Raw genomic sequence first — 15,677 nt, 5'->3', positions numbered from 1 at the left:
ACCGGTACCCTCTGCCCTAAAGTCACTGTTTATAGACACCTTTTTAGAATGGTGACTTCTTGCCATTGCCACCTCAAAGGTCCCAAATGAGGGTGTTTACTCAGGAGACGTCCCACTAGTGGCCCTGTGTCAGCACTGGGAACTGGCCAAGGGACTTGCTGGGGTCACCCCTGCACAGACTTGGGCTCTGCCTCCAGGCGTCCTCACCACTGCACTCTCCAAGCCGTTTATAAACCACTTTTCATTTTGGTGACATGTGAAAATATTCTAGAAATTCATCTGATTAGCCAAGAAAACTAAATAAATGAGCCTTTGGGAAGTAAGAAGTTCATTTCTCAAGGAAATGTTCTCACCCTTCTTCCTCAGCCCAGCTATGTGCACTTCCATAAGAAACACTGCCTTCATTTGCAGTGCTACTTAAGGAAAACGTTTGTTTTCCATTAAGAGCCTAGGACAAACTCCTCCTTCAGCTCTCCCACCCAGCCCCAGCAGTGCCAGCCACCAGTGACACATTCACGTGTCCCAGAGCTACAACTTCAGCCCATCCTGCTCATACGGGAAATGATGATGACAGCAGCAGTGGTTGCAATTGCTCCAATTGCAATTGCCCGTGCAGGGCTGCACGTGATCTGCACGACCCCCCATTCCTCCTTAGTGTTTTTCCATAAGAAAAAAGAAGGGTCCATCCAACCAGTGGAATCAAAGCTCATCCTAAGGAGTTAATGACGAAGGAAAAGCAAGTTCCAGATTAAACAGACGCTCTGGTTAGTGCTAGAAACTGAACAACAGGAGTAGGCAAAGGCACGGTGGTTGGAGAGAGTTCCTCTCTCAAAGCATTTTAGAAAGCGCAGGATAGATGCAATCTTCAAACCAAAAAATACCAGCAAATAACAAAGTTATTACGGGCTAAAAGGCAGCGGCCCAGGGATGGCCCTGACGTCTGCACTGCAGCGCCGCAGGGCTCCCCCGTGCTCCCCTGGGACCCGCCGCAGAGGAAGTGGCTCCCTCCCGTTCGCACAAGGCTCTGATTTTGCGGGGCGAAAAAGAAGAGCCAGAGCCGGACGTTTCCATACTGCCACCCCTGTCTTGTTCTTCCTTACGATTTTTCTTGATCTAGAATTTCACTTCTGAGAAGTGTCTTTGTCTACGGAAGAACTGCTACCGAAGGTGATGGGTTGCCGGTCCCTAAGGAAAACAACAGCAAGCGGAAGGCACGAAGGTGGAGGGAGAGGTGAATCATGCCGGGAGTCCCCACCAGCACTCGGACTGGGCGATCCTCTCACAGCCGGGGGCCTGCCCAAAGCTGGGGCAGAGGCAGAGCAGCTGTGTCACAAGAAAAAGGCACGTGCTTATCTCCTGCGCTGCTTTGGAAATCCGGGACGAGCCTACGGCCCAAATACTTCCTCTGGGATGTTGCAATGAGCACTGCTGGCTGGGCCGGGATGGCTCATCCGCGCCGCCCGGCTGCGCAGCCCTGCCCCGGGTCACGGTCCCTCGCCCTCGCAGGTGTCTGAGCACCCAGACGGCCGCCTGGCTGTACTGCAGGGCTCCGGGATGGAGCTCTGGGGACACCTGGCTAGACACAAAGCGAGCGTGCGCGCCCGAGTCGGTGCCGGCAGGAGGCAGCCCCGCGGCGGGGCTCGCCCCGCAAACCACCTGCGCCGGTTGTTCGGCCCGCAGCGCACGGCGGCACTCCCCGGGTGCCCGCGGGCCGGACCCGGCTGCACAAACTGCCCTGCCCACACGGCTGCGGCCACCGCGGGCATTGCTCAACCCTCGGAGCCTTTGAGCAACAGGCAGCGGGCACGGGCAGCGCCCAGCGCTGGCGTTTAGCTGACGTGCACTGCCGGGGATGGGCAGGTGTCACCGCGGTGTCCTCCGAGGTCGTGCAGGACGTGGGAGGTGCTGCCGGATGCCTCACCGCAAACCACCCCTGGTGTGCTTTAGGTACCTTTCCTAACCGCGGACGCCCCAAACCACAGGACCAGCTACTTGCCGTCGCCTGCCTTTCCTCCTGCACCTTCTTGTACCGTAACTAGCAGTGCCGGGCATGAGGAGCTCTCCGGGCCCTGCTGCAGCTGGATCTCGGGAGCACAGCTGAAGGCAGGAGCTCAGGCAGTGATCCCCACCCTCGGAGCAGCTGGGAACAAACAGCTGGAACACGCAGAGATTTGGAAATCGAATTCTGCCGCTGCACAAATATTTTTGGTCATGAAAATAAACAAATACATGGGAGTAACATGCTGCTTCCTGCTACTATGCTTCTAGGAGGAGACAGGCTGCCAGGGAGCAGAGAGCCTGAGCGAGACCCAGGCGGGTGACATTTAGGTGATGGCTCACATGAAGCTGCTCACTTCCAGAGGCCACACAACTGTCCAGCCTTGCAGGCCAGCAGGGATTGCTGAGGCAGAAAATGCTGCCCTGCAGAGGTCCCTCGGTGGAAGGAGAGTCACAGCACTTCTCCAACACGACTCCTTATGCCAGCTGTTCCACCAGGTTCCTGTGGGGACCCCCAGCCCCACGGGATGCTCCATGTTGGCACTTTCGGTGCTGAGCTGCCTGTCCTGCAATGTCTGTTCCTTCCCACTGACTACAGCAACAGAGAAATTACCCACCCCTCTGGGAGAGCTCCCAGACACCCTGGGCACAGATGATTTAACTTCCAGCTCCTCTGCCACAGGACTCGCAAAGCAAAGCCGCTGCTGCTGGGGAATCAGGTTCTGCTCCAAAAGCTTGGACAGATCCCATAGGATCTGAACTTGTGTTTCTTTGGCAGTCAAAACAGAAAAGCGCTGCTTCCAGTAAAGAAGCATCTCCAGCCAGCACCAGCAACGCTTTCCAAAACCCAAAGCACTGGTGTATTTAGATCTGCCTGCAGCAACAGCGAAGGTGATCCTATTGTACACAGGGAAGACAAGAAGGCTGCAGGGGTGGTGTGCAAAGCCTGTAACTGCTCCTGTACTACAAAATAAATGAGGGCATGGCTGGAACAGAATGTGCATGCTGCAGCACATAAACAGAGATGTTCCTTGCAGCACGGAGACACAGAAGGTATGTGTATCTTCAGGCTCTCTGCTTGCTTTTACCTCCAACTACAAGGCCACTATTTTTTAACAATAAATGTTTAAGAGAGAAGAAAGCAACAGCAGTTCAGCAGAGAGCTGTTAGGAGCTCTGTGCTTTTGTGCAACCAACACACTGAACTGCTTCCCACCCCTGGATCCAGAAATTGTCCTGTGGTTACTCTGCTCTAAGCCACACAAAAAATATCATATCCTCTTCTGCAGACCCCTGGGAATAGTGTGGGAGATGAGAGACGCCATGGTACTCGAGTGCCTGTGGATTCGTTCCTGTCTTTGCCCCAGCTAAGTGAATTAGCTCTCGCTTTTGTTTCAAGAAAACTAAGGGAATTACAGAAAAGGAATATCAATACATTAAAAATATTGGCTAGCAAGTGCTATCTCCCAGTCTAGCAGGAAAGTTTAAAAGGAAATCAATTCTGGGCATTAACATCAGCATTTTCTGGATGCTGCAGTGATTATACTGCTGAATTTACTGCTCACATCATCGCTGCCAAACACCCACGCAGACACATGACTCCAGCTACTCTTGCCATCCCCATCAGGAGGACACCCCATGACCATCCCCTCTGGTAACACAAAATTCTCTGCCCTCCGTCAGGTGCACTCGGCCAAAGAAGTCCTGTAGGAGGTCTGGTAGTGCACAGTGCACATCTCTGGTGTTCCATGGCAGAGCTCCCAGCTAAAGCTGAGCATCTCCTGCTGCAGATTCTGCTGGAGTTGCTTGCTTGACACCTTCAGTGCTGCTGTGGGACTGCAGGCTCTGCCTTGTGAATCCTTCATGGAACAAGTACACCAGGCCAGCAATAACCCCCTGTGTTACCAGTGTGAAAAGGCAAGGGATCCTGTGTTAATTGCTTTTGTTGACTCGCCCACACAGAGCCCTGAGCCATTGATCCAGTGTGACTTGGGATGCCAACAGAGAAGGCAGAGTCAGAGCAATCCATCCCTGCACACAGGGAAGCCTCGTGGTGGTGTTACAGGACCAGATTAAGCACCCAAGAGTCAGTTGCTGTGACTTTCATTCCTCTGAGAGAGGACAGATTCCATTCTTCCAAACACTCCCATCTCGGGCATCCTTTTACAGGACAGGACTTGGCAGGTGCCAGTGGAAATCCTAGAAGGCTCCTGTGCTGTCTGGCTGTGCTGGATGTGGGACCCGCAGTGTTCCCTACCCAGCAGCTGGTCACTGCAAGACAGGGCTTGGGGACACTGACCTCAGCTCGTCCCTCAGCTCATCCTGCACCCTGCATGTGGCAGGGGCACCTGGGGCAGGTATGCACCAGGGCAGGAAACCACAGAGCATTTACCAGAAATAGAAGATGCAGCTGCTTTGCGCAAAGGGTTCTGTCTTCTGCTTGTACTTTTTCCATTCTTTGAGAACCCAGGACCTTATTTAACCCAGATGCTCCAAAGCCTCATTTGTACACTCTGCTACATCTTCCTAATTGTTTCTCCTGTTGTATGATTATTACGTCACTTTTCTTGGCAGCACTGTTATCACAATTTGAACTCAGACTTAATAAAACCTTACACAGACTCCCGAATAACCTTCATTCCTGTGCAGCAGCCCAGAGAGACAGAAAAGGGATTGTACTCAGGCAGATGGGCACAAATACTATGACAAACACAATGGCAAACACTTGTGTGACAAAATTCTTTGCAGGTCACTTTAGGAATGAATGTATGAACCACTGGAGGACAATGGCTTTCTGCTTATGTTTGTTCACCTCACACAAAGTCAAGCACAGGGAGAGAGGATCAGAACCTCCCTCCCATCTCACTATTGCCTTCAGGGGGCCAACAACATTCACACCTGAAGGGACAGCAAGTTCAATCACAAATTCCTATCTGAACCAATTAATTCCTTACAAGACCCCAAATTAAATGGCTGCAGCACTGCCAAGTGCCAGAATCAATGCCTCAAAATGGGCATCTGAGAGGAGACAGGTGTCAAATGTGAGATGGCTTACTCACCCACAGACTCATTGCATGTGTCAAAAAAAGGACACAAAAGGTACCACAACTAAACTGACATACTGTATTTATTGCACAAATTTCCCCTAAAATTGGGAATGGTTATTATAATACAAGAGCACATCTTGGGAAATATATACAAAAACAGAAGAGATAACAAGTATGTACATTTTACCCAGCATTTTACAAGTACCACCATCTAAATAATTTAGAGAAAGAAAAAAATTGTCATAAAACATCTCTAAGAACTAAGAGGGAAAACATATGCAAGGTGTAAAATCTGTTCTTTTTAACAGTTTTTTGTTCTTAGCAGCCCAGTGTTTGCCAATTGCAACAAAATCAAATTTGCTAATTTGTGTGCCTAGTACACTTAGGTTTCAGCCAGAAAATTAAGACATGTTAATAATGGAGATTGGGAATAGTGGAAAAAAGAAATCAAAACATTAGTCTTCTATTCACATAAAAGAATCGTGATACATTTAAAAAGTCAATGCTATATCCTGTAAAAATCCCTTTTCGTATTATTTAACGAACAGACGTACGTACCACATTGTTCACGTACCCAAAAAGTTAACTCACAGGAAAACTTCCCATCACACGGGGGCTTTGGTTGTGTTCTGCCCACACTAGTGCTGGGAGGTGGGGAGGGTGCTGCCCTGCCGGGAGGGACTGCCACTGCGGGAGGATGACGAGGACGCTGCATCTGTGGCTGCTCCGCCTGGGACTGAGTGAACACACCATTAATGCCGCCACCACCGGGCGGTGCTGGGCACAGGGCAGCAGAGAAGGTGCCAGCCAACAGCCACCTCCTTCTCCTCTCGTGTTCACACTCACTGCAAGCCGTGCAAGGGCCTTTCTGGAGAGTCAAACCCATTTCAAAGCGACCCCAACAATCTGTGCAATAACGAGGAGCGGTATTCTCCTGTGAGGATCGTTATGAGCACAGTGCCGGCGGATGCCGGGGTGAGGGTGCAGCTGCCCAGCTCTCTGGGCACCTGCTGTGGGTGAACTCACCCGTGGAACCTCCCAAGGCACAGGCAGGAACCCTCCTCTGCCAGCCCCAGCAGCACAGACACCGCCAGGTCACTGCTGCCAGTCTGTGCACGACATGGTATCCTAACTACTGCCTACGCCACATATCCTAGCAAAGAGTTAAACATCCATGTTCTGAGTGCAATCCTATATTTCATTAGAAATGTGTTTACACAACTGGGCCCCTGTTTTGTGCTCATTCCAAAAGCCAGATGTAATATAACTGTGTGGCAAGGAAAGGACATCTGAAAAATGGGAGAAACAAATCCTTGGATCACATATTAAACACGAGGTTTTCCCCTGCAGCAGTCAGCATCAGATTTTATATACAAAAGAGTTTCCAATGACACTGCCTGTATTAATGTTGGGGTCACTTCCTGATGTAGACTCAGTCCTACATGGAAGGGAGGAGTGGGTTTGCCACGTAGATCTCCCTGGAACAGAGTTTTAGGTGACAGATTTTAAGTAGTACTGAAAAACTACTCCCGGTGAATCCTGGCCCCAGATTAGGAAGGGAGGAGAGTTCTGTCACGGACAGAGGTGGGGCAGGGATCTCTCCTATTTTTTTCAAGTTTATCAAATGGTTAAAAGAGATTTGTACTTAAAGTAACTCTGCAAACAACAATTGCAGGCGTGCTGTACTATTGAAAAGATGATTACAGAATGACGTATTTGTAGAAATTTTATAGAGTTTAGCGACCAAGTGAATATGTGTCTCCTACTTGTGTGGATAATCCATGGATTTCAATATACTAAACCTAACAGATGAAAACAGAAGCTAAAAATCTGCAACATTAATTGGCTGCTAGGACAAATATGCAAAGCAAAGCCTAGAATGAAGTGTCCAGTTAAACTGAGGTAGTAGAGCCTTCGAAAACATAATCCACCTCCCACTGTCTATTTACATTACTTACACCAGGTTGGGTCCATCAGCTACTCGTACAGCTATTGTATATACAATGACAAACCAGTGATGGCTGAGTAAAAGAGAAATGCTGAGAATAAAATAAACAACATTTCCTGCTGGTAATTACACAAGTGAGTAGAAAAGGGATTAGAGTCATCTGCAGCAAGGGTATATTTGTCAAAAAATAATTTGGATATTACTACACTATGGTGTAATCAATGTTCATTTTTTTTTTTTTGTAGAACGGTTTTAAAAAATGTATCAATTAGTTACCTGAGCAATTAAGGGTAATAGTCTACTTGTTTTGTCCCCAGTGCTTTGGTACAATTATTTCTAGTTCATTATTTCAATAGCTGACTGACTGCTGTAAAAAGAATATGATGGTCCAAGATTTTATAGATCATAAAAAAGTTAGAGGTAATTGTCATGTCATTCTGGGGAACCCACGGGGAAATTTCAGCCAACGTTCTCTTTAGATTATTTTTGTTTTTAACATTTTGATTACGTTGAGGAAGAAAAGCATCATTTAGTATAAAGCAACATTTAAACATTATAAACACTTAATACTGGTTACAGCATCCAGCCAAGAATCTCCATCGCTAGTTTGTCTGTTGGCCTCTTCCTCCGTTCCCCCTGTCGCCCTCTGTCCCCCACTATTTCCTCTTCCCAGGAGAAAGATCATAAATAAATTCTGCAGCTGACTGTTATTAATAAGCTTCTTAAAAAAAAAAAAAAAAAAAAACAAACCAGGCCCCTGCCCCGTTCTTCCTCTGGGAAGTATTCAGAATTGGGCTATGATGTGTAAAAGTAGAAGTCGTTTACAAATCATTGCAGCTTGAGAATTACAGATCCTAACGTGATCCTCATCAGCTGAAGCCTGGCTGAAGGCAGCTGCTCTCTTGTTCAGTTTGTAAGGGGTGATGGCATCACGTATCTCCCAGAGCAGTTCTTCCTCCATTCCCCAGTATAAGTCACAGCCAGCCATCATGGCAGAAACTGCTAAAAATGCATCTCTTCAGCTTTGCTAAAATCTCCACTTTTCTGTGGTGGCAATCTTGGGCTTACTCAGTTTTCCTCTTTCCTTTCTTTATCCTTTTTTATAAATGGCCAAGTGGGAGAGGAGAAGTCTCCAACTGTTTGCACACTGTGCAGTCATATATGGAGGTGCTGCAGCTCAACTAGCAGTTTGTTTTACTTGCTGCAAAGAGAAAGGAGCCAGAACAAGTTGTCTTCCACTTTGCTTCCAGAGAGGCAAAAAGTCAAAGTCTGCGGCCTCTGGCATTTTAAAGCAGGATCTGGGCAACGTACGGAGAGTGAGTGCTCGCTACAGCTGCCAGCAAGGGGAGGTCGCTGGATTCAATCCTGAAGGGAAGCAGAAGAGCCATGTTTAATCCAACCTGAAACGTCACTGGGCTGAACACGTGTCAGAACCCACACTGCTGCTCAAGCCCCAGCGCTGGGGCCATGGGCTACACACTGCAGCTGCCAGACTGTTCCTCCCACCCCCCCAGATGTGCCTGCTCCCACAGTGTCAGCACTGCCGCAGCTCCCACCTGTCTGGTGTGTTTTTAACAGGGCCAACAAACTGCAGAGGAAGCAGATGGGGGAAGCATAATTCCTGCCTAACCTCAGAGTAAAGGGAGTAATAGCTGGGGGACACAGCACAGGAGCAGAGGACCAGCTAAAGCTGCCATGTCCAGCACCACACGTGCTCTGTGTGCCTTCCTGCTCACCCTGTACTCCTCTGCAGCAAAACATACTCAGAGCCTTCCTATAAACACCCCTGAAATAGCTCCTCTGCCCATGCCCCACACCCACAGAGAGGTATTATGTGCCTTACATGACACAGAGAGTGTTTCCTGCCATGTAGGGAAAGTCAGCCTGGAGGAATCAGGTGCCCCATGTTCAGCTAAGAAGGGAGTTTGATAAGCTCCGGAGTGCTGAGCCCATCTTCCTGCCCACAGGGAAGACAGAAACGCTGGGGGATCCTTGTCATTGAGCAATGGCTAAGGAGAAGCCTGAAGCCATGAGTAACTTAGGAGTTCTGGTCCCATTTAGGAATCCATATTGCTGTGCTTAGGAACAAGCCCAGGTGGAGAGTGTGGCACCAGGACACCCAGGGTAACACTGCTGGGAGAAGTTTGTGACCGTACCCCAGCACCACGCCCAGCTCCTTGACATGGACTCTCATCTGGCCCTTCAGATACTCAGACAGCATCTTGCTTTTGAAGTAGAGCTCCTGCAGCCGATCTTCCAGGTGCATCACACACTAAAAAGCAAAGGGAGTTGTGTCAGGGAGAGGACAGAACCAAACCAGAAAGCACACATCCCATACCCCTGTTCACTGTTCCGTGGTCGTGTCTAGGTGAGATATTCACTGGCAGGGCTTTCATTTTTGAGCAGAAGCCTTTGATTACATGTTAAATCAAAATTAATGAGGCAGCTGTTTTGATTAGAATGGCATTTCAATAGGCATCACAAACAGCTACACCAGAAGTGGCACTGGCTATGAATACAAACACTAGGCAGAGCCTTACACATCTTTAACCTGTGAAGTTAAAGGGTGTTTCAAAACCATCACCTTCATGATTTCCATTAAGACTTACAAAGTTTGGAGATAAATTATGCTTGTAAAGCTGCAGAGTGGAATGAAGCAGGTTGGAGACGAGACTGGAGACTAACACTTCTTTTCCTAGTTTATTCTCAATCATTCTTCTCTGGCTACTGGCCACTTGCACCGTCCATTTGTCCGTGTCTGCAATAATGCAGACAGCTTCTGCAATGGGCTCGTCCAGAACAGGGTGCTAGGAACAAAAAATGAAGAGCAGAACCCTGAGAATGACAAATGACAGCAGTCCTTTCACAAAACTTCACCATCCTGGAGAGCAGGACAGCATTGCTGGATAGCAGGAGAGCATCCCAGACAGTGCTTCACCTAAAATACATCTGCCCACACGCCATTCCATCCATTTAAACCAGAGGGGTTTTGTGAGCAAGGCACAGTCTTAGAAGGATGGTGGCTATTTTATCTTTTCTCACAGGCTTTACAGCGTGTCACTGGCTGACAGTTACATCTTTTGGTATTTGATATAAAGAGTTCTGACATATCTAAAGTGTATTTTAAACTCCTAAAACCGAAAGCACCAAAAATCCAAGTTGCTGTTTAGCACGGCTGTGTTAACGAGGCCAGATTATTCCCAGCTGTCACTGGTTTTCCTTCACGGGAGGCCAGCAGAGGGAGTCAGGAACCAAGCCTGTGCCTTGCCATTCCCCCCTGCTGGTGTTCCACCTCTCCAAAGCCACGAAAAAGGGTTCCAAAAAGGGAGTATTTGGAAACCCACTGTCCTTCCCTAATAAATTTTCTAGGCTGAACTGTTAGCAATTATCTGCTTCCAAAGAGTGAGCAAGGGCTTCACACAGGCACTGGGATGCAGTTACTGTTCTACCTGAAGATTAGCATAAAAATCTCTCTCGGGCTGTTATTTCAAGGCACATCTGTGCCACAGCAGCAGGTGCCTTACATTGCTGCCTCTCTCACCTGAAATTCAGTAACATTTCCCAAACAGCTTAAACAAGCCCCTGGAACAACCACTCAGGGAGCAAAACTCATCCCCTGTCAGGCTGGGCACAAGGTAGGGGGGGACAAGCATGCAGAGAAGGGCTGCAGGTCTAATGTACATTGTAAAGTGAGAAGTAGGGAAAAGGGGACTTTTTGGAAGGTCTCAGGGAAGTGGCTGCCTGGAAAAACACCAGTCTGGTTTTCCTTATTCTCTGGGGAATAAACTAGATGGGAGCAGATGTCACACTTTCGCTGACAGCCTGCTCTGTACTTCTTTCCTGCTAAAAGGGGGAGGCAACACCACACTTCCTAGTCATGCCCCAGTTCATCCAGGGAAAAACTGTTGTGAAGAGATGATCCTCCAACATGTCAGAAGCATGAGTTCCCTTCAGACCATTATCTTTACATTGGTTTCTCCTTTTCCAGTGAAGACACATGGACTACCATCCTAAAGAAGGCACAATGTCTCCAAAACACCGAGCATTTGTGATGGAGAACACATCCAGCCACACCAGCAGCAGCACGTTGGTCAGACGTGCAGGGACAGAGGAGGGAGCAATGGGAGCTCCTGCACCCCTGCAGAAGGACTCTGTGCCCAGGAAGAGAGGCACAACCTCAGCATATGGGCTTGTTTAACGTAACTCTGTCCTGTGGGGACACAACCATCAGCTGCCAAGCCTACAGGAGACAATGCTACAGCTTAGCACTGAGATCCATCTTCCCAGGGCACAAGCCTCCCAGCTGGCTTCAGTGGGAGTCTGATCTTTTGTGCTCCGGATTTGCAGTGAAATGTCCACGTTTTTCAGATTAATTGAGAGAGGAGAAAAAATTGGTGACCTGGGACTGGAGAAATCTGACAGGAGCAGCGACAGGAAATATTTCCACTTCCAGCAGGTTTGTACCTTCACAAACATTTATCTTTCCCTACTGTGAGAAATGCATTTACCAAATATAGCTTAATTACCTGCACAGCATGAGACAAATCTGACACCAAACAGTGCCTCAGCTTTTCATCACTTCCTATTCCTTGCAAAACAAAGTCAGGGACGTAAGATGAACAGTAGCCTCCTAGTAAGGATCTTCCAAAATTGGCAATACTGGGCTGGACAGAGTTGACTTCAACTAACTTTGACCTGCAAGAAAGGCGTATCAAAGAGATGTACAACAGTAAACAGCAAATTCAGCTTACAGAGGTTGCATTTCTATTTTTTTTCACCTCTTCTAACTTGAAGTCAAGCACTTTTAAAAAAGTTTGCAGTCAGCTTATCATGGAAGCAGAGAATACACGCCAAGATCACAATACACCATTAGTATTTTTTTCCAGACCACTGATCTCTCAATATTCCTCAACAACCAGCAAGCTCAAGAGACACTTTTCCACCCCCTGATGCCAAGTTAGGCTACAGTCCTCCAAATACGTGACATGAGAAGAGGCTCAATCTTTTTTAGGCTCTGTTAGTGCTGAACAGTACTTACCCAGGGAAGGGAATCTCATATTCCTCTGCCCAATCTTCTTGCTCTCCTCCATAGTAGTTACTGCCCAGTCTAGTTAGATCATGGCCTGTATCCTCACTTTCGCTGTCACCCAGGGCACTGTCTGAACTCTCATTTCTTGGAATGTCCCAATCAATTCCCGGGGCAACTTTTTTCTCTACGTTTTCTCTGTCCCCATGGGGGACGCGAATAGAGATTTTCTCTCTTTGGTCCTGCTCATTAAAGCAGTTTTTGTAGGTCTCTTGTCGAACAGAGTCCATAAATTTACAAAATTCACTAGGTGGTTTGCAAGCCTTTGTACACAGCTTTTTAGAAAATTCTAAACTACTGTTGTGAGCAAGAAGGTTCGTAGCTGCTTGCCCTGGAATATCATCAGCAGTCCGGGTTTCAACTGAACTGTCATCAGTGAAATATTCATCAAACAGACTCATGCTCTCAGCACTGTATGGGTTTGGGTTCCAGCTCTGGTGCACACTAGCAACTTGAGGAAAGGGTTCAGCTGTCCCACAGTCTCTATTTTGGTCCTCAACAGTTTGTTTAGCTTCACAGTTCTGATCAGCAGACACTCCTGCCTCCGCTGCTGGCGGGCTGTGATGCCTGGCAATTTGTTCCACTACTGCCTGACTTCTCAGTTCGATGTCTGAATCAGGTGACATGGAGTCTCCGATGAGGAAAGTCACCTTTGTTTGTGCCTCGGCGGCGCCGCACGGGAACGCGTCCATGAAGAGCTTGTCGGGCGGCTTCTTCTCCACAGCGATCCCGGCGCTCCTCGTCCCGCCTCCCGCCTGGCTGCCCGCCTCCAGGGCCTCCTCGCTCCTCCACGGGCTGCCTGCTGGCACCAAACAGGATTCTGTCCCCATGCATTTCTCAGGAGAAGCTGACCCTGTGCACACCAGAGTCTCTAGTTTGGTGTCCAGACAGGGCCTTGGTTGTGTCACATCCACAGCATCTTCCTGGCCATCCTCAGGAACGATGGTTCTGTTCTCATCTGAAGAAGATTCCAGCTCTACCTTAGGAGTGCTTTGCAGGTCTTCTCTCTCTTGCTGTGCAACACCTTCTATGTTCTGTGCGAGGGAAATGGGGCATTTGCAATATTTACAGTTGCAGTTGGGAGCTCTCGTCTCTTCAGACTCAGTGGGAAGCAAGTTGCCCCTGTTCTTGTGCATTGTGACAAGCACATACTCAGACTCTTCCACTTCTCCCTTCTCCAGCGTGGTAGTGATAACAGTGCCAGGCATCACGATGGCCTCATCTTCCCCATTTTCCAGAAGGTGTGTCTCTTGAAGTTCAGAGCATCTGATGAAGTAAGTGAGGAAATAAAGCAACCTCTGGACCAGGTCATGTCTTTTGCCAACCACGACTGTTTTCGCTAATCTCACAGGTGATCCGATGGCCCCGTACAGGTCACCTAGGACAGGATGAAACACACAATTATTTGACATCTTTGCAATAACTTGTTCTTCTAACAGCCAGCTGTTGGGCCAGTTTTCAAGGACCAGGTCTACAAGAGAGAAATACTAAAGCAGTAGAATTACAACAGCTATGCTGTATTTTGTTTTCTGTAAGAGAATCTCAAAGGTGCTGTTGGTATCATCTGTAAGGTGAGCCACTGGTCAGGGATCTGATCTCACACATCAGGGAGCATTCACACCACCTCACTCCAGCTTTGGAGGCTCATCTCCTGGGATCCTTATACAGCCATGGGAGAGAGGAGGCATCTGTGCCCAATTACCCTGGAGAGTCTGGAAACTAGGCTGGACTTTTACCCACAACAGAAAGCTGTGAAGGGAACAAACCTATGCCAGGAACGAGGACAAAAAGTGACCACGGCAGGTGCATGGCTGAAGCCAGCCTCCTTCTCTTGCCCCCCTTGAGTTCTGCTGTGGGTTGGATGGGGTGTTGTGGCTGTACTTGAGTCACCTGGGGAAGTGCCTGTGCCTGTGTGTTCTGGAGGTATTAGGGCACCGCATGACTGCGGGGGTGAGGGGACAAGGAGTCCTTTTGAAGCCCACACTAACCACAATGGGTCCCTCAAGTCACATGAGGCCTGAAATCAGGTTTTCTTGCCAACACCCTGGCCATTCCACCTGTACAAGAACAGGACAACCTCCCAAAACCTTCCTTCCCTCCCCTAATCAAATTCCATGAGTGTGTGTGCAGAGCAGGACAATCTGACCTGCTCTTCTCTACTGGGCATTTATCAGACAGTGTCACCGGTTACACCGCGGACTGCGCTCTGAGACCTTCCCTGGGGGTTGCCAAGCTATGACTTCCTGTTCTGCATCACCCCATTGTATTACAAGTATATTCACTTTTGATCAAAAGATGAATTTTCTTGATCTTCTCTTTCCAGAATGAGGTTTAGTGATAGTGGCATCCCAAAAAATAAAAGCAGGTTTTCCTTACAGGAGGAGGAGGACCAGAGGAGGCCTGGAATCCTCCACCAGCACCAGAGCAGGTGGCCTTAAGGGACCCAACATAGATGACTAAACAGGGCTTTACTTTTTGGCTAACATTTTATACTGGATAATACCTTAAAAACTTGGAGCTTAAAAAAATACAGTGACCACCACTAAGCTTGAAACAGACTTTTGTCTCATTTTGTATTAAAAAATAAATAACCTGGGAGAGGAGTAACAAGCATCATAAACCCCACCTCATGCACCCCCATTTATGTGAAGCTGCTGGGGGTTTAGAGGAATTTGCCACATACCTAGCTGAGCCCACAGGGGGTTGTAGGGATGAGTTTTGGCCAGCATGTCCACACTCTGGGAAGAATGCTTCTCCAGGAAGATTCTTATGGGTGGCTGGCCATTGGGCATGACAGTGGGGACCCAGGCCAGGTGGTTAGTCAGCACTGCAGTCAGCAAGGCTGGTAAAAACCTGAAAGCAAAATGTTCAACATTGTTTTTTTTTTTCCAGACACACATTCAAGATGTTAAACTGACAGCAGCTCTAGCCTACATGGATCAAGGATTAAAGAAAGAGCCTGACAAAATCCGCAGAGGTCATCCCTTCAGTCTTGGTTCCTTGGTGAGAGAAAGGGTGGCTGGACCCTCCCTCCCACCCTTGCAAAGAACTTTTAAATAGGTGTTCTTTTTTAGAACACCTATCTAAAGTAAAATGAAATATTTTAACTTTGTGGCATCTCACTCAGTTTAGCCATAATTATGAGACTTCCTATTTTGCAAGTTTTATGTTTGAAAACATCTCAAAACCAATTTATTTCATTCACTGTAAGAAAGCAGTGGCACTCTGTGGCCCCTGTGCTCCAAGCAGATCCCAAACCCTTAAGACTTGTGACTATGGATGAATTTTCAGCATCTGCTCACAGCTGGGGCCTGAGGCCAGAGAGGTGAGTGAGCACTAATGAGCACAGCAGTTCTTTAGTGGCATTTTAAAATGATTTAAGGTTTGAGAGCAATGTGTGGTCTGACAGTATTACAGACACAGCTCTTCCTGAATGTCTAATCCTGCTTGTCATATGATAACTGATTCTGAAAGGTAGGTTAATGCATTTTGTAAGGTATCTTCACCCCCTTCCAGACCTCCACACACATCACACACTTCCTATGGACACGTTTCAGATGTTCAGCCTCTACCAAGATTTAGAGGATTGTGGGGAAGCA

The 15,677-nt window shown here is 48.0% G+C and overlaps 1 protein-coding gene and 1 long non-coding RNA gene across 3 annotated transcripts in view; one reads left to right on the top strand and one right to left on the bottom strand.

Moving 5' to 3' along the window:
* Positions 1 to 5,106: 5,106 nt before the first annotated feature.
* The window catches only part of FNIP1 (folliculin interacting protein 1), a 64,794-nt gene continuing 54,223 nt past the window's right edge, over positions 5,107 to 15,677 (bottom strand). For both annotated transcript variants that reach the window (XM_066197053.1, XM_066197054.1), the window contains 6 exons: positions 14,762 to 14,931; positions 12,031 to 13,456; positions 11,519 to 11,687; positions 9,602 to 9,799; positions 9,149 to 9,264; positions 5,107 to 8,357 (listed from right to left, as the gene is read on the bottom strand). In XM_066197053.1, coding sequence (XP_066053150.1) covers positions 8,279 to 8,357; positions 9,149 to 9,264; positions 9,602 to 9,799; positions 11,519 to 11,687; positions 12,031 to 13,456; positions 14,762 to 14,931 — 2,158 coding nt within the window. In that variant the 3' untranslated portion in view covers positions 5,107 to 8,278. The remainder of the gene's footprint in view (positions 8,358 to 9,148; positions 9,265 to 9,601; positions 9,800 to 11,518; positions 11,688 to 12,030; positions 13,457 to 14,761; positions 14,932 to 15,677) is intronic.
* On the top strand, positions 10,581 to 15,057 carry LOC136297254 (uncharacterized). The gene is made up of 3 exons (XR_010723117.1): positions 10,581 to 10,627; positions 10,981 to 11,448; positions 14,971 to 15,057. It is a non-coding gene; the product is annotated as an uncharacterized lncRNA (long non-coding RNA).

The sequence above is a fragment of the Chamaea fasciata genome, unplaced genomic scaffold (genome assembly GCF_029207755.1).
Source record: "Chamaea fasciata isolate MVZ Bird 193981 ecotype frontalis unplaced genomic scaffold, bChaFas1.0.hap1 SCAF_15, whole genome shotgun sequence".
NCBI lineage: Eukaryota > Metazoa > Chordata > Aves > Passeriformes > Sylviidae > Chamaea > Chamaea fasciata.
Note: the sequence above shows the minus strand (reverse complement) of the source record. Positions and strands in the feature narration are given on the sequence as shown.